At 42.5% G+C, this 27,141-nt stretch overlaps 3 protein-coding genes across 4 annotated transcripts; 1 reads left to right on the top strand and 2 right to left on the bottom strand.

Moving 5' to 3' along the window:
- Window positions 1-79: 79 nt before the first annotated feature.
- ifrd2 (interferon-related developmental regulator 2) lies at window positions 80-13,606 on the bottom strand. 2 transcript variants are annotated; one of them, XM_069141083.1, is made up of 13 exons: window positions 13,091-13,606; window positions 10,935-10,991; window positions 6,401-6,517; window positions 5,875-5,959; window positions 5,590-5,714; window positions 5,276-5,433; window positions 4,434-4,487; window positions 3,985-4,163; window positions 3,343-3,451; window positions 2,962-3,096; window positions 2,601-2,729; window positions 1,956-2,048; window positions 80-1,783 (listed from the first exon to the last, which is right to left on the bottom strand). In XM_069141083.1, exons 1-13 carry the CDS (start codon window positions 13,131-13,133, stop codon window positions 1,703-1,705), a joined length of 1,365 nt encoding a protein of 454 aa, XP_068997184.1. In that variant the 5' UTR covers window positions 13,134-13,606; the 3' UTR covers window positions 80-1,702. The 2 variants fall into 2 exon arrangements, with proteins under 2 accessions (XP_068997184.1, XP_068997185.1); XM_069141084.1 differs by lacking the exon at window positions 10,935-10,991.
- A 597-nt stretch (window positions 13,607-14,203) lies between these two features.
- amt (aminomethyltransferase) lies at window positions 14,204-22,990 on the bottom strand. The gene is made up of 9 exons (XM_069141455.1): window positions 22,739-22,990; window positions 20,566-20,733; window positions 20,269-20,349; window positions 19,363-19,494; window positions 19,204-19,282; window positions 18,623-18,768; window positions 17,194-17,374; window positions 16,043-16,198; window positions 14,204-15,387 (listed from the first exon to the last, which is right to left on the bottom strand). The coding sequence occupies exons 1-9, from the start codon at window positions 22,871-22,873 to the stop codon at window positions 15,212-15,214; spliced, it is 1,254 nt and encodes a 417-aa protein (XP_068997556.1). The 5' UTR covers window positions 22,874-22,990; the 3' UTR covers window positions 14,204-15,211.
- A 1,290-nt stretch (window positions 22,991-24,280) lies between these two features.
- Window positions 24,281-27,108, top strand: LOC138193428 (uncharacterized). The gene is made up of 5 exons (XM_069141458.1): window positions 24,281-24,340; window positions 24,457-24,691; window positions 25,782-25,927; window positions 26,049-26,267; window positions 26,738-27,108. The coding sequence occupies exons 3-5, from the start codon at window positions 25,792-25,794 to the stop codon at window positions 26,869-26,871; spliced, it is 489 nt and encodes a 162-aa protein (XP_068997559.1). The 5' UTR covers window positions 24,281-24,340; window positions 24,457-24,691; window positions 25,782-25,791; the 3' UTR covers window positions 26,872-27,108.
- The last annotated feature ends 33 nt before the right edge of the window (window positions 27,109-27,141 follow it).

Raw genomic sequence — 27,141 nt, 5'->3', positions numbered from 1 at the left:
AAAAGGCAAGTGCAAGTGTTTACTATTTACTTTTCATTTTTATTCTTAAGTCTTACGACTTTAATTACAGGAAACAAAGAAAGCATTCAAATACTCTTTATTTAATTTGATCCATCTTTTTACCATATGCACAAACACCAGAAGTGCTGACAAGACAGTTTGGTGAGGCTATGATATCGAATGCCTTTCATCAAGGGAGTAAAATCTGTCGGCTGTGATCCAGCAAAAACAAATTGAGGAAACTTGTTGGCAGCCTTTTCGTGTGCTCGTTATTTTTTTTATCTAATACAATCAAAGACACTAAAACCCGGCAGTCTGCTGCTAAAATCAAGTCCTCTGAACTTTAACCTGATCGCTATTAAAATCAGCGTCACCAAACTGGTTCCAATCAGCAGCTCTGATTAGAGATCTTTGTATTTACCGCTCATCAGAGGGAAAATCAATCAAGTGCATTTAACATTTCATATACACATATTTCCATAAATCTATGTTCATACACATTATTAGATTGCATGACCCACCAACCCGCTTCAAAAATACAAGTGAAAAAACAACAATTTGTCCTCTTTATCCCATAATTGTGTCTGTAAACAGTATTTTTTTTTTTTTTAATTTTTAAGTTTCCTAAAAACCACACAAACTTCTGCTCTTTAATAAATTAGAAAGTAAAATACAATTATTCACCAGAAATGGTTAAAACGACATTGGCCTTTCAAAAAAAAAAAAAAAAGAAATTACTACAAAGATGACAATATGAACCCTTTGATTTTATCTTATCTTGCAGTTAGGCATCTTCTTGTTTGTATGCATTTTATTTCATGGTTAAATTAAATTCAAATATAACACGCTCTCACACAAAAACCACACCCATTTTTTTCTTTTAGGTTGCATTGTTTGTTGAGTCTTGTGTCTGGTTTGGAAGCTGAAGTGGCCACTCGGGGTGTAAAGACAGCGGACGACTGAGGGAATAATGAGGAGCCCGGAGGAGGAGGAAGAGGAAGGAGGAGGAGAGTTTTTCCAGAAAATTTCCTTGGCTCTTTTTACAGAAGCTGATTTTTAACTAGGACCTGCTGCCCAACAGGAAAAAGCTTTCATAACTAGAATTAAAAACACTTGACCGACCTGTCAAGCGACAAAGCAGCAGTTTGAGCTGAGTATCAGTAACAACACTCATCAGCACCAAAGAGGGTTTCAGTGGCGGTTCCACAGATCTGAAATGATTCTTAGTGACATATAACACTTCACATACTCTGGAGATTTATTGATAACATTATTCAAGACCTTTTTGTTTTTAAAGATCTTGTTTGCACAGAAAATGCACACTCAAGTAATTTTAATCCCACATGACACAAGTTTCACCTTGTTCCACCGATGATCTTTGAAGCATCAGAACTACTGACTGGGAAACGGTACGAGAGACTTTCACTCTATTTTCTGTCCAAAGTGAGTGAAACGCTAATGCCTGCAACAAACAACATTACTACTGTCCCTCTGTAAGACTGCGTTTGCCTCCGAGAGCTGACGGTAAATGTTGGCCATCTTCATTTTGGAGTTAAATTGCTTGTGAAGAGCACAAGTGGAGGAAAAGAAAAAAAAAAAAAAAAAAAAACGTATTTGTTGAGTCTTTGTGTGTCAGACAGGTGAAGAGAGTTTGAAGGCATCGTGTTGTTTCCGTCTCCGTACAGCTGGAGGAGTTCCTCTCTCACATGACGTCGGCACGTTTGTCCCTGACTTTGTTCCTCTGTTTCGTTCGGGCTTTGAAGGCAGCGGAGTTGAAAAGATGCTGTTCAAGAGAGAGATGCAGAGATCAGAGCAACATATTTAAAGCTTTCAGGCGGTCATCACAGGACTTCGACTGGATGAGGAGGAAGCAGCATTAATGCAAGAGGAGGAAAATACAATCACAGAAGGCCGAGGTGTGTCCGCTGAGACTGAAAGCCAGCAAAGACTGTTACCTTCTCAAACCGGGAGATCTTGGTGGCTTTGACAGCAGCGTCCAGGATGAGGGGGGGGCCAAGGCCAAAGATGTCTCTCAGCAGAGGGTTGAACTGTAACGAGACGGCAGTTAACGACGTGGGTTGGAGACCAAACTGCTGATTTTGCCGTGTTGTATTTGCAGACAAAAATCCACAATCCCCATTCAACATCTACTGAAATATGGTTTCACTGAACTAACAGAAGTGTAACATCATCTCATCTACCAAGAGCCTAAAATACTATGTTTATCGCCATTTGTTACATTTCACGGTATGTGCGGCACTCTGATGAAACTCTGCCTTATTTCAGAGTTCATTCACACATAATAAATCTCCCAGCGAGGCCGTGGGCTTTGCCCACACACATGTGGCACGCGTGTAGGTGTGTTAATTGTGTTGCGTGTTGACTGCCATATGCCCCACACAAACATGCTCACAGCCTGCAGCTGAAACCGGCTCAGTGGGCAATAAGTGTATTCTCAGCTTATCGGGTTTTTTTTGCTGTACGTGCTCGCTGTGACGGCAAGAGACAGAAAAACAAGGCGCACACGTGACACTGCTGAAACGGTATAAAGTGAGGGGAAACTTTTGCGGCAGTAAATGAGGCGTTGTTCCTTTCCTCACCTGTAGATGGTGTCTGACTCCAGACTCTTGGATCTCCTTGAAGGCATCGTAGATTCTTCTCCTCATCCAGCTGTCGATGTAAACGCTCTCCACTCCAAACCGGATCTTCTCCTCGGTGAAGTCCTCGTTCTGCAGGAGAGAAATCAGAACAACAGATGTGAAGAAAACCTGCTGCAACAGGGGGAAAAAAAAATAAAAATAAATCTAACACAAGAAAACCCTTTTCAGTTCGTGTCTAAACTACTGGAAAAACCTCAGAAATACTTACTTACAAATAAGATGCAGATTTTTCCGAATCAATTCTAAACCAAAGGAAACCCTTAAGAGCACACATTGCTGTCGGAGCTATAAAACAACATACCTCGATGTAATGCAGCACCTCTCTGAAGATGGAGCGCTGTTTCCTTCTGTCGTTCTTAGCTCTGTGTTTGTTGCCATCTGTGGCCAAACTCTTCAGACATTCACACAGACTTTCACCGTCCTCCACCTCAAACTCCTACACACACACACACACGCACACGCACACACACACACACACACACACACACAAAGCTGTAGTGCAGTAGCATGACAATCAAAGCAGAGATATGTTTAAACTGCAGATATGGGCTCAGTGTTAAACAGTGTGTATCAGCACACATTAATAGATAGAAACGTGTGTTGTGTGCCTGCACCCGAAGCCCCAGTGTTGTCAGTGTGTGTCAGTGTGTGTGTGTGTGTGTGTGTGTGTGTGTGTGTGTACCCTCTCTATGTCTCGTCCCAGCTCCACCAACAGGGCGATGGTCTCTCCCACTGTGATCCTGTAGTTGACGTCACTGCTCTCGAGACACGCTTTCAGTTTGGGGAGGTGACTTCAGAGAGAGATTCACTGTTAGCTACACACTCAGTCACTACCGACGACAGCGTCACCCCTGTTTGTAACATGGTGGATCAAAATGTCACGCCCGTACAGCTTCACGCAGTGACTCCCAACCTCTGCGGTATGTGCACCACTGGTCCAGGTCTACAAACTTGTCATCTAATTCCATTTTATTACAGACGAAAGTTAAATAGTGCATAATAAGACGTAGCACAAAGCTAACGCTAGCATAACACAGCTAGAAACTGTTGGTATCTGTAGTGAGAAGTGGTACTTGGGAAATAATATCACAATACGTTTGGTAATTCTGCAATACTGATATTCTTGAAGACACGATAAAATACTGAGAAATATTTGATTATTAATTTCAATAACATACAATTCAACAAAGTCAGTGTCAGTAGTTTTAAATATCACAATAAACAGCTCGACTTCAGATATTATTTACAGCCCAGATTTGTATACCTCCCTATGTTCGCTCTTTTTGTTCGGTTCGATTAGAAGTTAAGAGTTTGTTTCACTCACAGGTCGAGCAGCACGGTCAGTCTGGAAGCAGGACACAGGGTGACCAGCAGCGACCAGGCCTGCAGGGCGGCGCTGTGGAGGCCCGGACTGCCGGGTTTGGGTGTAGGCAGCGTTCCCTCTCTGTTGGGGTAGGAAGACATGAACACGCTCTCCAGAAGGGCCAGCGACTTGATCAAATCCTGAGAGCGTTCAGCGGTGATGTTCAGGGTGAAAAGAGAGACAGTATAACGAGGGATGAGAAAGACTAACTGTCTGTGTACAACAGCACAATGTTAAATACAACTTGTTCAAGCTCACCATTTAATATCTCAAATACCAAAGGATGCAGCAGCCGTGAGCTCACACTTGATTTTGTCCCGAGTACTTCCAGAGGGTTTTTAATGCTTTAATATCCTACTTCTGTGTTATTATAACAATTTCAAGTGTCATAAGTCGCAAATTGTTCTCACCTCTCCGTCTTCAGCGGCCGAGACGTAACAGCACATCCCCAAAGCCCTGGCACACTGATGGAGACACAAGGGAAAGTCAAATTATCATCAGGCAACGATGATGATTAGATTTCTGATAATCATCAGTAATGAGAATATAATGACGGAGTGGGTAAAAGCAGATAATAGACCAACTGGAACAGGCTTAGAAAATGACATCACTTTACTGTAATGCAGCATTTAAAATCAGGATATGACAACAATTATTCCACATCATGATATTACAACATCAAAAGTCGAAAACAATATCCAGTCTCAGATCATTATGTTGACATATTGCCGGGTCCCAGCTGTTGTTACAGCTTCGTCTGTAATGTTTTGTCTCATCTACAGATCAACAGGACTCGAATTCTCCACCCCACAAACCAAATTGGTTCCTGTTAATGTCGCATGTCCTCAAGAGTCCTCAAAACACACTTTGCATTGTTTTTCTGCCTGCTGTTTGATTCCAAAACAGCAGCTGAGGGGTGTTGTGACACTCAACACGTCAAAGCTGTAACCCTGACAGGCCTGGAGAATTCACAGCTCAACTTTCAACTGAATTTGTTTGAAAGCGTCATATTTTCAACTCGAATTTCCCTTCAATGTTGTTTTCTGATTTTTCAGAGATCTGGAGCTCACTTGGCTGTTGAATAACAATGGAAGTTTTGCGCGGTCAGCTAAAAGATAAAAAAGCTGCACAAGAGTCATTTCTGATCAACTCTTTCAAAGTTTCGTTCTCTGCTCTTTTTGTCTTTTTCACCGGCAGCTCTGTCGGTTAAAAACAGCCTCAGGTCCAAAGTCGCGTTTCTGTGAGAACTCACACTCTGGCGAGCTGCTGTGCTGGCGGTGCCGTCGTTCAGGATGGCAGTGAGGACCGGACGGAGCATCTTGAAGCCCTCCTCCGCCTCGTCTCCACCACCCAGCTGGATGCAGAGCAGAGCGAAGACCGTGGCTGCGGCCGCCTGCTCTTCACCGCCGCCTGCCTCACGGGAAGAGGAAATCCAAGTTGAGATGTTAACAGCTGATAAAAGTATGAACGATCCGCGTCTGAATGTGTCCAAAAATGTGTGTCATTACGTGAACACGCGCAAGACGGCAAACAGCCGGATGGGAAGAAAGGCGTGTTTTACATCACCTTTTTTAAGGCTCCTTTCCAGGCAGTCGCTGACAGTGAGGCGTCTCTCGGTCAGGAAGTCGTAGAGCAGCCTGGAGGAGAAAGCCTGTCGCAGAGACTCCAGCGCCGCGAGGCGTGTCTTCGCGCTGAGAAAGACGAGAACAAGAGGAAAGGAACGATTTTCAGTAACGTCCCTTTCTGCACTCTTTACAGTCTGGCATGACACCACTTGGTATTCGGGACATTTCCTGTTCTTTCCGTTATCGATAAGAGATTGGACGAAAGCAACAACAAAAAAAACCACACCTTTTATCCGTCAGGTTGTCGATACACTGCTTGAGTTTGTCCTCCGTTTCCTCCTGGGCAGTCTGCTCATCCACCTGCTCGCCTCCTGTGTTGGACCAGTCGACACACAGCTGATATATAGCTATTGATTTGAATAACTGTGTGACAATAAATAGTTTAATGCTTCAGCTGAAGGTGAATTTTATGGGAATTTTACTGTCAAGTCATAAAAAAGTTGCAAATGGGAATAAATACACACTCTGAAGTCCATTTATGTCACGATACGTTGGCTACATGTTATCCAGATTGCAGCTCAAATGGTTATTCAAATTATCAAATCGACAGAAAAGTGATTGATCAAAATACACTGATATATATTTTAAGTTTTAACGTTTCCTGACATGTCAGTGTAGCTGATGAATCAATGAAAACGAAAATATCATCTGCTTTTAATCCATCAAGAAAATAACCAATAGTTGCAGCCCTGATCCAGAACACGTGTTCATGTAAAAGGTGTGACGTGTAGCATGTGTGTTTCTGTACAAACCTGTACCCTCATCCAGCACCGAGGTGGTTTCACTGGCACTACTGTAGTGGCTGAGGATATCAGACGTCAGCTCATCGTCGCTGGCGGCCGACTCTCCTTTCACCCCATTTTTTATACCTGGACAAAGAAGAAAAAAAAAATGCTTTACTGTCACTCTCTCCCACACACTGTACAGAAGCTGATGTTCTCTTAATAACGTTGTAATTAATGTTGTTAATAATAAATACAAGAAGCGCCAGAAAACAAAAGGATTTTCCATCCATCCTTTGTTATGCTTCCATTAGTACCTGGTGCTCTGTTTCCGCACAGGTCTGCCATAAGTGCATGAGAAGGGGTAAGAGGCCAAGCTAAGCTAACCCTCAGGTCCCTGCTGGCTCAGCACTTTCTACTGTTGGTGGGATTACTGAAGACCAGAGCGGCCATTCATGGATTCGGTCATTCAGTGAGTACGATCCAGAATGGTCAGACTGTGTGTGTGTGTGTGTGTGTGTGTGTGTGTGTGTGTGTGTGTGTGTGTGTTAAAGTCCAGGTCAACCAGGACAGTGGAGGTAACCCAGAGGTCATTAATGTTGCAGCAATGCAAAATGGGGAACGTAGTTATGACTATTTTGTTGTCTTTGTTGCGTTTTAAATATTATTCATTGAGGACGACCTGTAATCGTAGCAAGGTATGTTATTTCATTCTGCTTTAGTTATATGATCAATACAGTGAAAATGACAACTTCAGTGACACATTCTCTTGTATAATTCAGCTGTTTCCACCTTTGTTCGGGTAAGAAACTCCCGGAGAGGAATTCATGAATATCTGAAAAGAAATGTGAGGAACACGCATGAACAACTGGACCTGGGACTATATCTGAGCTCCAAATGAGTAAACTGGGCCAAAGTTCAGCCATTTCACTTGTGGAGTCATTGTCGTCTGCAAAAAGTGACACATCCAGATTGGGTTATCTCCAGCCACAAGACAAATGCTGCAGAATGTCTGCTGGAGCCGACCGTCATCGAAAGGCTTCTCTAGTCCTCTATTGCGTGATCGAATAGCAAGAGTAGCGCAGACATTCATTCCTGCTAATGTTTGGGCATGAAGCTTCAACCCTCCACTTCTTACTGTTCCTGCCGCTTCATGAAATATTTGACAGTTGAGCTGGCAACAGCTGGATTACTGCTCAAGGCTAAAATTCAACTGTACAGCAGTGACACAATAGTTGCAGGTAGTGTTCCTATCGATAGCTGCCTTCCCAGCCATGTCAGTACATATCAGTCAGTCAGTTGTAAAACTGGGTGTGCAAGTGTTTTAGTGCTGAGCTGATCATCAGCACACGTGTTTTTAGGACCACTGGCGGAAGCACATTTGCAATTCTACCAAACAGAGAGTTTACAATGTTGTGTAAAAGTTGGGAAATTAGCACTAGAGACCATTGAACTGCTTCAGAAAGCTGCCAGCCATGAAACAATGAGCCGGGTGGTTATCGCTTCACAAGGGAACTACTTTAAAGGGGATAGCAGACAGATTAAATCCGGTGCGGTGTTTGGTTGTTGTAGGCGCAGTCTCTGAGCTTTTTGATCTGCTCTTGTAGAGTTACATATATGACAGATCTCATACATCAAAACATTATCAAATACTTTAATTTAACTTCTTGACGTCAAGACTGCCAGACGTAAACTATTTCATCTGTAAAGTGTGAAACCTATAACATACAGTGCATCCAGAAAGTATTCACAGCGCTTCACTTTTTCCACACTTTGTTATTTGATTTGGAAAGACACACACCGTCTATATAAGGTCCCACAGTTGACAGCACATGTCAGAGCACAAACCAAAGAATTGTCTGGAGACCTCCGAGAGACAGGATTGTATCGAGGCACAGATCTGGGGAAGGGTACAGAAAAATGTCTGCAGCATTGAAGGTCCCAATGAGCACAGTGGCCTCCATCATCCGTAAATAGAAGAAGTTTGGAACCACCAGGACTCTTCCTAGAGTTGACCGCCTGACTAAACGGAGCGATCGGGGGAGAAGGGCCTTAGTCAGGGAGGTGACCAAGAACCCGATGGTCACACTGACAGAGCTCCAACGTTGCTCTATGAAGAGAGGAGAACCTTCCAGAAGGACAACCATCTCTTCAGCACTCCACCAAGCAGGCCTGTATGGTAGAGTGGCCAGACGGAAGCCACTCCTCAGTAAAAGGCACATGACAGCCCACCTGGAGTTTACCAAAAGGCACCTGAAGGACTCTCAGACCATGAGAAACTAAATTCTCTGGTCTGATGAAACAAAGATTGAACTCTTTGGCCTGAATGCCAAGCGTCATGTCTGGAGGAAACCAGGCACCGCTCATCACCTGGCCAATACCATCTCTACGGTGAAGCATGGTGGTGGCAGCATCATGCTGTGGGGATGTTTTTCAGCGGCAGGAACTGGGAGACTAGTCAGGATGGAGGGAAAGATGAATGCAGCAATGTACAGAGACATCCTTGATGAAAACCTTCTCCAGAGTGCTCTGGACCTCAGACTGGGGCGAAGGTTCATCTTCCAACAGGACAACGACCCGAAGCACACAGCCAAGATAACAAAGGAGTGGCTTCGGGACAACTCTGTGAATGTCCTTGAGTGTCCCAGGCAGAGCCCAGACTTGAACCCGATTGAACATCTCTGGAGAGATCTGAAAATGGCTGTGCACCGACGCTCCCCATCCAACCTGATGGAGCTTGAGAGGTCCTGCAAAGAAGAACGGGAGAAACTGCCCAAAAATAGGTGTCCCAAGCTTATAGCATCATACTCAAAAAGACTTGAGGCTGTAATTTCTGCCAAAGGTGCTTCAACAAAGTATTGAGCAAAGGCTGTGAATACTTATGTACGTGTTATATTTTTGGTCTTTATTTTTCATAGATTTGCAAAAATTTTAAATAAACTTTTTTCCCTTTGTCATAATGGGGTATTGTGTGTAGAATTTTTAGGAAAAAAAATAATTTAATCCATTTTGGAATAAGGCTGTAACGTGGAAAAAGTGAAGCGCTCTGAATACTTTCTGGATGCACTGCATATCCTACCGTACATCTTAACCATTTAATATTCAATATGTTTGAAGTTTTTAGTATAAAACTGCATGTTTGTTAGTGAGTGGATGCAGTTTAGTAATACCATCCCACAGATCTTCAACTACATTTTTTTCTACCAGACATAATCTTTAAAATAAAAAAATAAAAACGTATTACATGAAATGAAACAGAAATTCGTCCTTCAGGAGGTTAAACATTAACATTCATTCACTTGAGTGATAACCTAAAACAAGTGTTTCACTGCTACGACGTAGATGTGAACGGTGCTTTCCTTATGTAATATTCTGATCTCTCTGACAGAACAGCCTGCGGACTTTCTCGCTCACAAACCACCTGTTCACAGCTGAGATAACGAACTCTGGGCCTTTATCAGATAGATATGTTCCAGTCGTCATCATTGAACTGCCGGCCTCTGTACAGGTTCCTGCCCCATACATATATACACAACTACACACACACACACAACTACACACCTTCCCACGCAGGCCTGCCCACACACAGCTCGGTTACGTCCAGCGTGAGCTCACTGCCTCCACTCACGTGTCGTCTCCACTCTGTTACTTTGTGCTTACAAAGCAATCGCTCGCCCGGGTGCAGCAGTCAGTCCGGCTGCGGGGAAGAGGCTCGGCTGACAAATCACAACTCTGAGCCAGAGGGGCGGGAGCTCGTTGGAGCCACGATGCAGTCGCACAAACTGGAGATGCAAGACGCACGACTTCGGAAGACTAAATTAAACCTGGTCTCACTACAAGCATCTTGCTGGGAATTCTGCCCTTACAACAGTTCAGGAACTCGTGCAGCACGACTCATTATCACCATTGCCTCTTTATTCTATTTCAAGATGTGAAGATACAGTCAACATCCTTCTAAAACTACAAGCCCGACTGGAAATCCTTCAGAAAATGACAAATGACAAAATGACAAAGGGGTGGAGAATAAAATGACTTTGACCATAAACAGAGCTGCTGGAAATTCTGTACAAGAAGCTGTTTACTGCCAACGACGAGCAGCGCACATGCTGTTCTGCTCATGAAACCCATCAACAAACAAGCCAGAAGACGCTCCAGAAAAATAGAAATAAATACATATATTTATAAATATAGGTTCAGAACACACCGATGACTGTATGAAATCTGTTATGGTATAAACACCTTCACACATGTATCACAAGAGTGTCTGCAACGTTGCTGTAACGCATCACTCGTAGCGTCAACGATAAACACGTGGCGGCGGGTTAGGAAAAGCCACAAATTCACACCATAACTGGAGGCTGTGGTAAAGTCAAGTCATATTAACATGTGCAGCCCAAGCAGATATAAATGCTTTTTTATTGTGGCTGGGAAATACACAAGGTGAGTTTGGCATGCAAGTGGCTGTTGGGTTTACAACGTGCACTGCGACGAACCCCAGAAGTTATGGACGAGGCTGGAGCTGGATGGAAAGCTGACATCAGGGGTCAAGGGTCAAGGTAGTTACCTTTCAGCGATGGTTTTGCCGACAGCTGTAGCTGAAGAACCTCCTGACGAAGCGACCCTGGAGACGGTATATGGGCAGAGGATGTAGGGTATGGAGATGGGGTATGAATGGTGGACGGATGCATGAATGAGTGGAGAGATGGATGAAATGCAGGAATGGCCATGATGGAGAAGAAGAGATCACAAGTGAGCTGCATTTTCCCAATCGTGAAATTCTACATTGCAAAATTGACAATGCTGCACTGCTGGCAGGTGCTAAAGGGACATCGTGGTTTATTGAAGTAGGATTGGATGAGGTACTTATCCAGGGTCAGTGAATTGCCTGCAGAAGAGGGGGAGGGAGTTGACGCGTCTCCAGCTTGGAGAAGTCGGCAGCTAAACCAGCCCGAAATCTAAGCAACGTACTGCTGTGGATGGGATCTGTGACAAAATGCGTTTTAACCAGGCAAAACCAAATCGAAGGCGAACACTGTATTAAAAATGTATGACCACTTCACTTTGCCGTCAGACAGCCCTTCGCAGAAGTGAAGCCACCAGACTCCTCTGATAAAAGCGGTAGCTGCCTCCATCAGCGAGTTGGTTTGTATCATTGCGTGACTTTGGCGTTCGTTCGGATGCAAAGCTACAACCTGCTTGGCTGGAAAATGAAGCCAAAGCGTTAGTGCCAAAAATAGCAGTTCCTCAAGAAGCCACTTGAGGCTGGCGCCAAAAGAGAGTCAATCCCCAAAGACCTCCTTGTTAAAATGTCCAATTTAACACCTGAAATAAAGAGGTTTACAGCCGAGCTAAAACAAAAAAACGTTTTGTCTCTATAGCTAAATGTCCCCGTTCATATCAACTGTACACGGGTTCATTTATACATCACACACCTGTTTTCATTGTGCTAAAGCTTAAGGATATGTATAACTAAGGTCGGGGCTGCTTTGAGTGAGGGGGGGGGGGTGTTGTCAGAGCTGGCGGGCTGCCTGCAGGTTTCAGCAACCAGGCTTCATTTGGCCATCCTCAGCTCCACCCACCACCTCTGCCCATTTCTGAATTAATGCTGACTCAGGCACGGTCGAGGCTGGTGACAGACAAGACACCCGACGCTGACCTTGAAAAACACTCTTGAGGAAACCTACGGTGACGTCACAGAGGCGACATCCAACGACTGTATACAGTCAATTGTATTTGGTAAAAAAAAAAATCTAAATAGAGCCAAAATACCAAAGTAGCACACTTAACTCTGGTAGTTAAAGATTGTTAGTTAAAATGCATTTTGTGGCTTCCGTGCTGGTCCAGCTGCCTGCTCCCATCATCTGCTGCAGGTTAGACGCAGACTATGAATAACCTCGTGCAACTCCACCTAAAAAAAGACCTACTATCCCTTTAAAACGAAAAGACGTCTTCATATCGTGAACACAACTCTACCAAACACACTGCGCCAGGCTTCACACGTCAAATGGTGCCTGCGGTTTATTTCCCCGTCCCTTCCTCTTTTTTTATTTGTTTTAATCTTTAGACTGAATCTCCATTGCACAGACCTACAAGCGACCGCACGCGCACTTGATGCGCGAGTGCTTCCAGAGTAACATCACTCCGTGAAACGTGAGGGGCTGGGACGTCCCAACAGGCACTGGGACGTCCCAACAGGCACATGCGTGGTCCGCACCACTACTGTACATGGACAAAAAAAAAAAAAAAAAAAAAAAAAAAAAAAAAAGGTTTTGACCCCCCCCCCCCCCCGCCCCGTAAACGACATAAACGACCCGGACGGTCCTGTTGAACTGGTCGCATGGCTTGTTCCTCTTTCAACAGTTTCTACCTTGCATGTTTAAAGTAACACGACACCTCTTAAAAAAAATAAATAAAATAAAATAAAAAATGACGTGGTTAACTTTAAACCTACGAGTACAAGAATAACCACAACAACACATGCAGACCGTCCTGATGGTCGCGAGCCACGTGGACGTGCAGGTCAGACACATGTTGGAGGAGCAACAGGCTGCTGGACACACACACACACACACACACACACACACACACACACACACAGCTGCCAGTCTGGCTCAAAGGTGTCCAGATGTTCATCCCGAATTAACACGTTCAACTTTATGTGTCGCCACATTTCTTCCGGCCGGTCGACGTTGAGTGATGGCGGCCGGTCGAGCTACTCACCCGGTTTACCGGAGCCACGTTTCCCCTTTTTGCTCCGTGGCATTTCCACAAACAAACAAAGCTAGCTGAGGTTAGCCGGCTGCAGTTAGCCCGCTTTGCAGTCCCACTCCTTTCCTTTCCCCCTCCTCCTCCTCCACCCTGATTGGACAACTGTCCCTGAAGGCAGCACGGGGACAACGACCGGGGGTTTGGTCTCCGTGGTTTGTCCCCGTTAGCGGGAGTTAAAAGCTACACAAAAAAAAAAGCCAGCTTCCTTCTCACTTGTGGAGCCACGAACACAAACCACCGCCACGCCGGAGCTCCGCTCCTCCTCCGGTGTCCGACGAGAGTTGTCCGGTGGAGGAAAAAAAAACAAACCCAAAAAAAGTCCCCTCTCTTCAACGGCTTTCACGGTGTATTATCTGTAGTTGTCCCCGGGTAATCTGTATCTAATACCGGGTAGAGAGGGGAAGTGTTTCTCGAGGTGTTTGGGACGGAGATCGGAGCACGCTGCTGTCGCCAAGTCCACCATCTTCCCCTCAGTAACTACTGAGCGGAGCGGCAGTCGGGGTTGCCAGGTTTGTGCTGATAACATCCCCCGTTTACGGTGACGTGTGAAACCAAACCCACGAGCTGGTGTTTAGACTCGACGTGATATTCAGGATGAATCCAGTTCAGAGTGGTTGTCAAATTTGTTTTGAGTAGAATCTGATAATCTGTAAAAATAATAATAATAATAATAATAATAATAATATAGTCTAGTGAAAATTACATTTGTATTCGTCATTATTTTTTTTAAATGTTTTACAGAACCACTTTTTCAAGTAAAGTCAAATAACACTGTTGTGCCCAAACCATAGAGCCACAAATGAAAATTCAGAATTTAAGTCAGAACTAGTTAATAATAATAATAATCGATAATTAATAAATCATTTAATTAAAATCTCCCCATTTATGTGGGATCCCTCTTCTGATTCCTGTTCTGTATCGAGGGACCCCTCCGGTAGCCCTGATGAAAACTAACACCGTACCAGACTTTTGAACCACAGTAATGTAAAGAGGAATTTCTTAAATATAAAACTTTTATGCAATCTTATTTTCATGGTGGCAAAATAATAGCAGGTCAGAGGCAAATGGAAAGAAAATCTTGTTTATTAGAAAAGTTTAAATCAAATTTAAAAAAAACAACAATTAGCTCAATATTGAAGTCCATATTTGCACACAGTGCACCTTTAAGACAACCTGTAAATCAGTAGTATTATTTGTGTGGACATACAGAGGTCATAAGTCCAAAGACAATGTCCTAGTTTAATAAAGAAATTATATAATTACACTTAACATCCTTTAAATTAAACTATCATTGTACCACATGAAGTGTAAACGTCTGTTAACAAATTAGTACTTTATTTAAAAAAAAAAAAATTTGATCATGACGTTAGCTGCAAACCAAGCGCAAAAAGGAAAATCAGCTAACCAACATAAAAATGACAATTCCACAAAATGGAGAAGTTTCTGTTAGTTAGCACACTTCACGCAGGGACTGAGTTGGAAGGGTATTATAACCCCCTTAATCAAGCTGTCTACCACAATATTATTATTGGAAATTTGGTTCAACGGCAACCAGAGGACCTTAAAAAACAAACAAACAAAAAATGTAGACATGCGATGATTTAACTTCAAAACACGATTTGGAATTTCTGTTTGTTTTGGTCCGACAGTGACAAATTAAACTTAGATCATGTTTCATTGTCAAAAACCTACGTTCTACAACAAAATGTTAATTTAATACCAGCGTTTAATGGATCGAAACAGCCTCACTTTTGTTGTTCTGGCTAAGAGTGCAAACAAGTTAATTCAGTTTCACCTGCTGTGAGCGGACAAACTAGAAAAAGAAACTTGGTCCATGAACCATGTTAACAGAGCGTGTAGGCCCAAACAGTAGCCATGCATACATTCTCAAATTCAACAATACTGCTTGTAATTGATATTTTTCGCTCTGTTCTGTCTTCAGACCATGTACCCTCTTTATACAGTGAACTGTGTGACTTGGGCTCAAACTTCAATGTGCTTTACAACTGACTGATGGACCGTGTGTGTGTGTGTGTGTCTGTCTGTCTGTCTGTCTGTCTGTCTGTCTGTCTCCTATCCAGAATAGTAGTTGGTGGGGACAAAGGGCATCTTGCTGATGGTGGCCGGCACTGCTTTTCTCCTGACCTCGACCTGGATGGCTGTTCCATTCTTGGCAAATGCTGCATCCACGTAACCCATAGCAACGTTCTTTTTCAGGCAGGGAGAGGGGCAGCCGCTGGTCACCTCACCTTTATAAAACAGAGAGGGATTACAAAGAAATCTCTGGCAGATACACTTTTTGATGATAGCATCAGAGAAAATCTTATAAGATAAGAGATAAAAACAAAACGTTTTTAGTAGAAATTTTGAGTTGGTCTTATTCTCTGTTCTGTGTTCATTCATTCATTCATTCATTTGTGATGAGCAAATGCTTGAAATCATAAAATATGGCTACTGCATGCAAAATAACACGCAATCTTTACCACACTGACTCTATAAAAGTTTCGGTATGATGTCAAACAAACATAAACATTTCAAATAAAATTTTAGACTTTAAAGCCTCAATGTGCAGGATTTGAAAATGCCTGACTTTGGCGACCCCCAGTGGAATATCACGACACCCTGGCACACAACAATGTAGTTAATTGTATACATGGTGGCTTTAGATACTAAATATTTGTATGTCTGTATGTCTCCCTTTGGATTCTTTCAGTTTTGATTCCACATCATTTTTTAGAGGCTTTATAAAAGGGACAAATGCTGTATGTCTAAATAATAATTTTCATATTTTATTTTATGTTTACTCCAGCAGGGGTTATTTCCTTCCACTGGTGTGGCACCACTTTTAATTGAAATACAGAGGTACTACTTGTCCACCACTCCCAACCCTGTTTGTTTTCTGACCTATGACCTTTCCGTCAGGGCTGAGAATAGGTGTGTGTTGTCTGACTGGTGGCCCGGTGGACACCAGACCGACTCTCTTCCTGGCTGTCTTTGCTTTGATCTGAGGTACGATGATGTCAGCGCCGGGGAAATCTTTGGTCTGACGCCTGCGCTTTCCTGTGTGAGAAGGCAAAGCAATGGAGTTAATTAACAGAGCAGACCAAATTAAAATACAGACACACACAACAACATCACGGTGCACCTAAACTTCTTTTTTAAAGTTCTGTTTTACAAGGTTTGCTAAGAATGTTCTTTCATGTAAAAGAAGCAAGATCTCAGTCCTCATGCAATTTTGAAATTTCTGATTTTGGTACCTTCTCACGGAAGTATCAAACTAGAACTACCACCTCGCAGTTGTTTGCTCGGCCAACCAGTCAAGTTGCAGTTTATATCCACGTCTGTCCATAATAATATAATATATGAAGTGAAGACTTTGAGGGAGTTTTGTCAATAAAGTGGATTCTGGTTCTGGATCTTTTCACTTCATCCTTCAGTCCAAGTAACCACTTGTGCCAAATTTGAAAGATCTTTGACAACCACATTATCAGTTCATCGTTGGTACCAAGTGAACGTTTGTACCACACTTGAAAAATGTCCCTCAAAGTGTTCCTTATATATTGCGTTCACAAGAATGGGACGGAGAAGAGACCACAGTGACCTTTGACCCCCAAAATATAATCAGTTCATCCTTGAGTCCAAGTGAACGTTTGTGCCAAATTTGAAGAACTTCCTTCAAGACATTCCTGAGATATCACGTTATCACCAATGGAGCGGACGTACAGACAACCGTAAAACATAATGCCTTGAACCACTGTCACCAGCACAGAGCCATAAAAAGATACTGGACAGACAGACAGCCACTTATACTATATATACAACTTATACTGCCTCTCTCCACCAGTGGAACTAACCTAAGACCACTAAAGAAAAGGGGCTTAAAAAACCAAATGCTCTGCAGCAATCTTCATGCGTATTTGTAACATTTGAGCAACAACCGTGTTCTACACAGACTTGTTTAAAAATCTCTCCTTCCAACACAGCCTTCTACAAAAATCAATGTAATTCAAATAAACAACAAATAAAAACAATGCAATAAGCACTCAAAATCGTACCTATGGTCCAGACAAGGGTGGCCTCCACAGGTGTTGTGGTCTCATCTATGTCGTTGCCGTAGAGACAAAGCCCCGCCTCCAGCCGCAGACTGTCCCTGGCTCCTAAGCCGGCCAGCTTCACCTCAGTGTTAGTCAACAGCTTCTCCGTCAGCTCAACCACTCTGGACTGTGGGACGGAGATCTGGGACACAGAGACACAGGCAAACTGTAGAGCTGGGGCTTCATCCAGGAACCTTTAACGGCAGTAATGTTCAGAAAACTGCATATTTAACTCAGCAGCACTGAAAAAAACAGTTTGTTGAGGGTAAAGTATTTATACAATAAAGACTAAATCATTATCAAAAAAAGTACATGGTCAAGGCATATTTATAATGAAAAAGTTTTTAAGAGCGCTAATTAGCATAACATTTTTGCAGAACTCTTGTTCATGGAATAAAAACAGACTGATTCATGCGAGCTTTAGAACTGAGTGGATGTGAAAAGAAGATAAAGAGAAGCCGACTCCTACTGTCCCTCTGTTAGAGAGACCCACCCACATCCATCCTGCTTTATACAGAGGTCCAGCAGAGTGGGCAAAGAAAAAAAAGATAAATCCATCTGGTAAACCATTATTCTGAAGTCAGAGAGCAGGTTCCTCGAATACTGGGACATACTGATGATGGTGTTACGAAGCAAAGTATCACCATGTTGAAGGAGTAACAACAAAAGGGAAAATGATGAAGATGATTAAATACTAGAAAAGAAAAACTGAACTTGACCAACAATAAACAGCGGTCTGTGTTTGATGCCTCTAAGCAGCAAATTTGAAGCCTGTAAATCACAAATGAACTATCAGGCACAGATAAACATAAATCATCTTTAGTCTTTCTTCAAGTGATCCACATTAAGAGTGAAGAAAAGATTTGATCACAAATTACACCTTTTATTAGCGAGGCTGTAAGGTTGGTATCAGTCTGTCTGTCACTTTCATCCAAGCTGAGAAATCTCTACAAAGAGAGGATCGACTGCCATTAAATTTAACCTAAAATTTAAATCCTGTGAATTTGGTAATCCCGTCTTTACCCTTGGTACCTCCATACAATTCAAATTTGTGGTTTTGAAAGACGTGTCTCTCTTCAATGGATTACTGTGAGATTTGGTGCAGCCATTCATGTACACTTAAGTATGATTTGTAACAGGTTTGGTGAGCCCATACCTTTTCACCTCCTGCCATCATTAGGTACATTTTTATAAGTGGGAGATTTTATTCCTGCCAGAAATGTTTTTTCCGTGGCCATCGTTAAAATGTGACTTAAAAGACATCATAAATGAGATCTACTCATCAAACGATTTTGGGAAGGCCTGAGAAGAAATGAATCTATGTTATGTTGTTAAAAATAAACAACTTATTTAAAGATTAACTTTGATCATTAGGAACAGATATGCTCACCTCCACGCCATCCTCTCCAGTGTACCCACAACGAGTGATCCTGCAGTCAGGAATACCAAACACAGTGGCCAGGGTGGAAGTCATGAAGGTCAGCTTACTGAGGTCCTCCATCATCCCCTCCTGGAGCACCCGAGACATCGTCGGACCTGACAACACACAACTAATTATAATCTAAGACTGGAGGACCTACACAGAGGAAGTTATATATTCAGTTAACAAAGGTTTCAACCAGGAAAAAAATTAAATAAAGTACGACAAAAGCATGAAGCAACTACAGAAATATTGACAAGGACACGAAGAGATACCTAGACAACATTTAAGACAAAGAAGAAAATGAATGGGAAAAAGAAAGAAATTAAATGTAAGGGAAAAATAGGAAGGAAGGAAGGAAGGAAGAAGGAATTATAAAGAAGAAAGGTGGAAAAAGGTGTAAGGAAAGGTAGATTAGAAGGAAGACGGAAGAAAGGACAGAAAAATTAGAGAGGAAAGGAAAGAAGGACAGTTGAATATAATATGGAAATGAATTAAAAGAAGAGGGGAAATAAGAAGAAATCAAAAGGACAGTCCACAGGATATTTTACCTTGAACAGCTATCAGTGCTTTATCAAGGAACTCCAGATCCACATCAAAACCTGCAGCTTTGAACTCTGCCAGTCTGACCTAAAATCCACACACACACACATCAGACACTTTCTAATTGACCTTCAGTCTGTCTGTCTACATACACTCTTTGCATTTACTTTCATATGAGCCGAGTCCTTGTCGGCACAGCCGGCGTTGGAGACAATGTAGAGGTAGCCCTGGTCTGTCTTTGTCACAATGAGGTCATCAATAATCCCGCCTTTCTCAGTGGTGAAGAGGGACAACGTACCCTAGAAGATGAGGGCAGTGGGAGACAAAGAAAAAGAGGAGGCTGAGGACTTGAAGGTAAATGTACAAATGGAAAATGGGGACATTGTCCAAGCAGTGGGTCAAATTATTCCAATTCTGACACTTGAATGTTAACTTATAAAGCTCCAATAATAGGGCTCATTATTTTAGTTTCTTATTGAAATGTCGGTTTCTGATATTATTAATGTTTATTTTAAATAAATACTAGAATTACTACCTCCACCAACCAGTCAAGCAGCTGACATCCATGTTGGTCGCAACTCATATTATATATTTACTCAAGACTTAGAAAAGAATTTGGCCAATAAAGTTGATTCTCATAGAACGCAAAGTTGTAGCCATGACTGTACACAATACTTCTGAAATGGATGTTACTGCAAAGAGGCAACAACTTTGAAAACGTGGACGTCAACCTGGCAACACAGAAGATCTATACACACACCAACCTTTCACCTTTGATCACCAAAATCTTTTCAGTATATCCTTCATTCTACGTGAATGTTTGTGCTGAATTTGAAGAAGTTCCCTGACGATGTTTCCGGGATATCGCGTTGATCACTGTGACCTTGACCTTTAAGCACCAAATTCTGATCAGTTCATTCTTGCATCCAAGTGAACGTTTGTCCTAAACGTGAAGAAATTCCCTCAAAATATCACAGGTATGTCAGTGTTGTATTTACAGCTGACTTCCACTCCAACTAAATTAACAAAAAGTGAGTCAAAGCAGGTCCAGATTGAAATAATCCTTCATCTACCTGGTTGTCCTTGAGTTCTGCAATATCTGCAACCACCAGAGACTCCATGAACTTCAGCCTGTCTTTCCCATGGACTTTGGCCTGACAGAGAAAATCAAAACAGATATATTAAGATATATTGACAGCAATAGTTTACTGATGGGCTGAGTCGTGGATAAAATAAAACAACAACTGCCATTTGACATTATTGGTATCATACCATGATATATGCAATATGTAAGTTTGTATGCTAGTGTATTTGCTTACCGGTGTTCAGGAGTGAGTATATCTGTGTGTGTCATCTTACACTCGTCTCACCTGTAGCATGTGGCTGACATCGAAGATGGAGCAGTGCTCTCTGGTGTGCATGTGTGAGGCGATGTGACTGTCTTTGTACTGGACAGGCATACTCCACCCCGCAAACTCCACCATCTTCCCCCCCTGGTCTCTGTGGAAGTCAAATAGTGGAGTCTTCTTCAAGGTGTCCTGGGAAAAATAAAACACTGGACTTAGTGTACAGAATAATAGAAACATGGGGGATGCTGGAATAACTACTGAAATACTGTATTTTCAATCTTTTAATTTAAATTTCTGTCTCTAACACACACACACACACACACACACACACACACACACACACACACACACAAACAGTGCTGTTGTGTACACTGTGTACATAGAATCCTGAAGTTCAATTTATCTACTAACTTGTGCAATATACACATAAGAAGGCTATTAAAAGCTAAATAAAAGTGCAAATAGTGTCCTGATTTCTCTAACACATGCGGATAATTGCACCCTTTCTTTTTATTTACTCCTGCTGGCACAAGCTTGTCAATATTGAATGCATTTTAATATTGGCTCATTTCACATTAAAAACAGCAACTTTATGCACTAATTAGGATACTGTTCTTTAAAAGGGACCCCATCATTTTAAAAATATCCCAATCATTTTTACACAATTTAGACATTTGTTTTAAAGTTATAAAAACTGAGGGGGCAATATTTGTTTTAAATTTCCAACATTAGTTAACATTATGTAACTTTTGGAGATGCAAGTAGGATTCTAAGATACGTATAATGTTTGAAGACTTACAAAGCATTGAAGTAAAGCAAAGATCTTTCTAAAACTTTAAATATTTAAGCATTTAACTGTCGTGTGTTTTTTGCAAATGTGATAACAGAAACCAAACCAAAACTGAGTGTAAAAAAAATATTTAAAAATTGCTTCCCATTGAAGGAAAGAAGTGTTCAGTAAGATCTGTTATTTTACCTCGACTGGGTAAATCTATGTTCTGCAAATACGGCAGTGATCAGGGACATATTAAGCCATTTTTGATAAATATACAGCTCTGTTGATAGCCTTTTGTCTCTCACACCGCTCTGTTCTTTCTGCTGTAACTCCTGACCTTTGAACCTGCCAGAGAAGAGGGTGGACTTATCAGCACAGCAACAGCAGTGCATTATGGGGCAGAGAGTGTTGGTACTTTTAAAAAACATTTTAAGTCCAAAGTCGGCTATTAATGTGAAGGAAGAGAACACAGATGGTTGTTCCACACACACATGCAAACTTAATGAACTACGACAGATCAGGCCGATCCCTGCAGGACTTTTTATAGACCTGTGGTTTTTTTGTGCAACATATAAAACATAAATCTAAACTGAAATATTTTAAGGATTAAAAGAAGAATAAAAATCTTACAAATATGAACTTCATTTAATTTGAATTAAACTGTATATATGTGAAATTATGCATTTTCTCTCGTGCAACTCATATCTCGGCCATAACCTCCTTTGCAGAGAAATCAGCAAAAGCACAAGGATGAAATGAATGAAGAAATATGTGAATGAATCAACGAGGCCGAGGCCATCCTGACTGTACAGAGGAGTCAGTCACTCGTGGTTCTGATAAAAATCATCTTGTGCAGCTCAGTTCAGCGAGGCAGGCAGAGGGAGGGAGGGAGAGCGACCGTCTGCAGGGACAGATGTGCATTATGTCTGCATGGAGTGACTGCTGCTGTAACACAGTCCCGGGCTATTATTGTAACATGCAGCAACACTCACAGTGACAGATTTATTCTGAGGATTTCTGGACTCAAATTCAAATACGAGAGCCAATCGAAAATACAATCAAAACTTTAAATACTTATAATGAAATCTGGCATAAAGCTTAGTATGAAAACTACAACCGACTGTTAATATATTATAGGTGTAAATCTCTCAGTGTGGTTTGCTGACATAAGAGGTAGGACACTATGAATATCAACAGATTAGAGGGCCGAAGATCATGATTATTGTTGACACTATTCTGATAACGTGAAAAATGAAGTATTTGAGAATTAAAACGTTGAACAAAAATCCAATTTGAAGCACAAACACCGAGTCTTCGTCATCTTTCACTCAGAAAACTGTGACTAAGCTGTTGCAGAAACATTTGGGATAACTTAGCCACAGAGGTTGACCTTGCAGCGACACTTCACGGTCCTCTTACCTCCGCACTGGAAGCCGCTCTCTGCTGCTGCCTCCTCCCCGCACATCCAGCTCCGGCGACCCGCAGCAAACCGTCCCTGGAAGCCCGCAGCCCGAGCCCCGAATCCCCGAACCCGACCATCAACCGAGCCCACATCACGCCTCCAAAATCCCCGCTGAAGTTTCCCACACTCTCTCTGTGTTCCCGACAGGGTAACACTTCCGCCGTGTCTGTGAACTCTTTGGACTTCACACACTGTGGAGTTGAACTGCTTTCCTGGCAAAAACACATGAAGCGGCTCATGAGAGGAAGGAGCAAAGACTTGTGGGAAATGGAGTTAGAATTCATCATGTTTCGTCTATTACCAACAGATAATTAAGATCTGGTGATGCCTCATGGCCCAGAGTCACATACAGCATGTTGGCTGGGCACAGATTAGATTAGCCACATATACAGATACAGCAACAAAATGGCATAACATGTAAGAAATGATAAGGTGTGATGAAACAGTGGAGAGAGCTCAGTTTTGCATTATATCCCCACGTAGGACAAAGATAATAAGACATCATTTTCAACGTGCACTTGTTAAGAGATGCAAAGAGTTAGCAGAGTTTTGTTTTCCTTCAGCAGCTCTCAATGGGTCAACGAGGTAAAACAAAGCAAAATAGCATTGAAATAGCAAAATGGTTTTCCATCTCAGTTGCTAATTCGCCACATAAAACCATGAATGGAGCCACAGGGCACAGCTCTCAGGGGTCCACGTGGACGGGGTGGACCATGGGACACATACCCTGTCTTTCTGGATGGAGTTATTGTCGATCAAAGGGCTAAAAACAGATGGAAAACGGCCACAGAGGGACTCAAAATGACCACAGAGAGATGCAAAAGAAGAAACAGCAAAGAAATGCAAAATCACTCCCAGGAGATACAAACTGCTGGAAAATAGATGCAAAACAATCACAAAATCACCCAAAGTGGCCACTAAGAGGATTCATCCATCTATAAAACACAAGTAATTACAACACTGTGCACGTTTTTAATTTGCCTTCACTCAAAGATAACGAGTGGAAGTAAACGCGGAGGATGTTTGATGGCGTGCGCCTCACAGAGGGCCGAATCAACAGCATCCTCACACTAAATTCATGGACTTCAATTTGTTTGGAAAGTATCCCATGTTGGTGGTTTTTCACGCTATTCAGAAACCCTTACTGTTTTTATATCCTTTCACTGTATTCGTGTTCAATATTACACACTTGTAGCGCGCTCCCTTTATTATTAAAAGGTTGATTTGTCAGTTTCTGAGGTGATTTTTGTAACGCAAACTTTTGCCCACGCGGCTGTGGTATACGTCCATGTGAGTATTTGTGTGTGTGTGTGTTTATCTCTACGTACCCCATCGTGCCCTCTACCCAGATCACTGAGTCATCCTTTGGCCTGAACAACTAATAATAACCCCATGTCTCTGCTGCTATTTTCGGCCCTAAAGCCGGGCCGTGTGCATGTTTGGAGGGGGGTAACAGGGCTGGAAAGACTTCATCTCCCTGTCTGTGTCTCTTTCTCTCTCTCTCTCTCTCCACAGGGCAGCTCCGGTGCACTAAATCAGATCATGGACACACAAACATAGTTAGTAGTGGGAGGGGTCTTTACTGGGGCGTTTACAGTTGCTCAGTGACACACACTCATGAGGAGTAGGACCCTGAGACAAAACCTGAACTTTTCCTTTGTTTTTGTTTTTTTAGACATCCAGGAGTTTATTTTTGGAACTACATTTTCACTGTTGGATTACTTTTGTCACTGTGCGGCTCCTGGAGAACCTGTGGGGATATCCAATAAGATTTGTTGCTGTTCCCGTGGGGCCAGACACATGTTTTGGCAATCGGGTGACTGCGTGTGAGAAGACCGGGTCAACACGAAGAGCTGAGAAACAAGCAGACACATAAAACCGAGCAGAGCTTTTGTTCATGGTGACAGAAGGTGGGTGGGAAGAAGAGAGTGTGTTTTTTTTTTTTTAGACTAGTTGCATCTGGTGAAACAGATCTGCTCTGGTCAGTCTGGAGTTTGAAAGTCAGGTAGGCTGTAAGTAAGGTAGTCATTCAGAATCACAGTAAATCATCTATTCATTCATTTATTGTTAGTCATTCATTAGATAGCAGCCTCCTCTGTCCTTTGACCTATGATTCAAACTCCAGCAGCATTGTGCCTTTATGGGTTTGAAAACGGGCACTAATAATAGCAGTGATAAATCAGCCATCCATATCACCTGCGTGTTTCGTCTTCTAATAGACCGAGCAGGTCTGGTCTGTTGTCCTCTCAAATGATCCATCTTTATTTGTTGCTTTATTCTAACAGAATATCTCCTGATCCCTCCTCATCTCTGTCTTCCTCTTTCTGAGGCAACCCACAACAGCTTAATCTCTATTTGTCAATATGCGAGATTAAAATTTCATTTAACCAAAGAATGAAAAATTCCAGCTGCATTACTCTTAAAACTCTTTTTGTTTTTCCAAAGCTGACCTTCTAATCACAAACTAACCCATCTATCTATAGTCTCCAGCAATCTAGGACATCCGCAGTTCAAGTCCCTCCTGTAGAGTCCAAGTGGATCAACAAACCTTTTTTCAAAACACTAATAGTGGCAGGAAATATTTTCTAGATGCACCCAAAGGCCATTTACATTTCATGGAGTCCCCTCAATCAGACGAGCCTGGTTTCCCCGACAGAAAAACCACATGAATGTCCCATGTTTTGTGCCCGTGGGAAACATGCAGTTTTAGAACGTTTTCATGGTGCAATGTGTGAAACCCATGTAGATGCTCATGTGGAAACATTCCCAAATATTGTTATTATTTAATATGTGGTAAACGTGTTATACATGTGTTTTTTTTTTTTCTAACTAATTCAAACTAATGTGGAGGATTTTTTTTTTTCTGAAGTTGCTTTTCATGGCTGTTCGCAGCAAATACCGCATGGCTGCATGTCGCAGCTTTCAGGAGGTGTTGCTGAGTCGAGTTCCCTTTCAACCATCAGACAATAAGCAGCTCTTCATTCTCACCTTTCTCTCAAGACGAGGCGACATGTCGAGGCCTCCTTCCTCCCAGACCACTCCTCAGTTCTACAGGGTCAGCGAGAGAGATCTCACCGAGATCGAGCTGCATTCTGTGGACTCCATCAACGACCTCCACCGCACACACCCCGAACACAGCCACAAAGGTACGCACACAAACATACACCACACACACACACACACACACACACACACACACACACACACACACACACACACACACACACACAATGCACTGATGACTGACTCCACTGTGTGTGACTTCAGGGATGAGGCCTCCTCGCCCTGCGTACACACCCTCGCCGAACGGGAACCTCTACGCCTGTGAGACGGCAGCTGTCAATCAACAAGGCCGTCCAGTCATCAGCAAGTGGCAGAGTCGTCTGCAGGACATGTTGACGCCCAGTTCATCGCGGGCCTACGCCATGGGCTGTGCTATTATCACTTTGCTTCTGCTAACAGTGTTACTCATCTTCTACTTTTTAGGCGAGTCATCATATTTGTTTACTCGGATGTTTTGTATTTCCTGCGTGTAAAAATGATTATTATTTGCTCTGTACCATTTTCAGAATTAATTTAGTCTTCCTATAACTTTGGGAATTGGCAAATTTAGACATCTGGGTCACACCACACTCATTTGGCTTGAAATCATTTTTATGCTGTTGAAATAACCAAATACTGTGAAGCGAAGCCCTCACAGAACTCCCCATGTATCACACGTGTTTACCACATGTTGCAACATGTAAATAAAATGTGAAGAAGTTTCCCCATGTGAATCCACATTAGCTTCACACGTCTCACCATGAAAATGTTCCAAAACCACACGGGCATGTTTTACATGCACGCAATCACACGTTTGGTCAATTCGGTCACGTGATCGCGAGTTTTTGCACATGCGAAATTCTTTGGGGGGGGGGTTTTCTGACAGTATTTTTGTGTGTGTGTTCCTCTTGCAGTCCAGCAGGGCGGTGCTATCCGGATGCTGACTGAGGCGGCGAGGGAGAAGGAGTCTGCAGCCTCAGAGCTGTCGCTGCTGATCCAAGAGCTGCAGGCGCTGAGACAAAACCTGACAGTCATCAGAGGGACATGAAAACTAAACTCTGCACATGTGCACATACGGGGCATCAGAGGGTAGCGACGTGCAGTAAAACTGTGTTTTACAGAGGCGTTGTCCATGAAACGTTTGTCTAAATGTTCTCAGTGTTTCCAGATGAAATGTGACCGCGTCATTCAGCGATGGGAGGTTCCCCGACGATTATATGAAAAGGACTTTTGAATGTTTAGTTTTGTTTGGTGACGTCATTGTCATTAAAGTGGTGTGAGCTGGTTTGTTTTAGTGAAGTGATTACTGACGCATTAT

This window comes from Embiotoca jacksoni, unplaced genomic scaffold (assembly GCF_022577435.1).
Source record: "Embiotoca jacksoni isolate LCO1_2020_lvr unplaced genomic scaffold, fEmbJac1.0.p SCAF_9, whole genome shotgun sequence".
In the NCBI taxonomy this organism is placed as follows: Eukaryota; Metazoa; Chordata; class Actinopteri; family Embiotocidae; genus Embiotoca; species Embiotoca jacksoni.
This window is presented reverse-complemented; position numbering and strand designations above follow the sequence as displayed.

Bases quoted from the DNA above. Each gene is read 5' to 3' on its own strand.
- ifrd2 (XM_069141083.1), bottom strand. From the start codon at position 13,133: ATGCCACGGAGCAAAAAGGGGAAACGTGGCTCCGGTAAACCGG. The intron at 2,730-2,961 runs GTATGTTGTTTT...TCTCTCCTGCAG, and splicing joins AGGTGCTGCATTACATCGAG to AACGAGGACTTCACCGAGGA. The intron at 2,049-2,600 runs GTGAGGAAAGGA...GTCTCGTTACAG, and splicing joins GAGTCAGACACCATCTACAG to TTCAACCCTCTGCTGAGAGA.
- LOC138193428 (XM_069141458.1), top strand. From the start codon at position 25,792: ATGTCGAGGCCTCCTTCCTCCCAGACCACTCCTCAGTTCTACAGGGTC. The intron at 25,928-26,048 runs GTACGCACACAA...GTGTGACTTCAG, and splicing joins CCCCGAACACAGCCACAAAG to GGATGAGGCCTCCTCGCCCT. The intron at 26,268-26,737 runs GCGAGTCATCAT...TTCCTCTTGCAG, and splicing joins ACTCATCTTCTACTTTTTAG to TCCAGCAGGGCGGTGCTATC.
- amt (XM_069141455.1), bottom strand. From the start codon at position 22,873: ATGTGGGCTCGGTTGATGGTCGGGTTCGGGGATTCGGGGCTCGGGCTG. The intron at 20,350-20,565 runs GTGAGACGAGTG...TTTCTCTGTCAG, and splicing joins ATGTCAGCCACATGCTACAG to GCCAAAGTCCATGGGAAAGA. The intron at 19,495-20,268 runs GTAGATGAAGGA...CTCATCTTCTAG, and splicing joins CAGAACTCAAGGACAACCAG to GGTACGTTGTCCCTCTTCAC.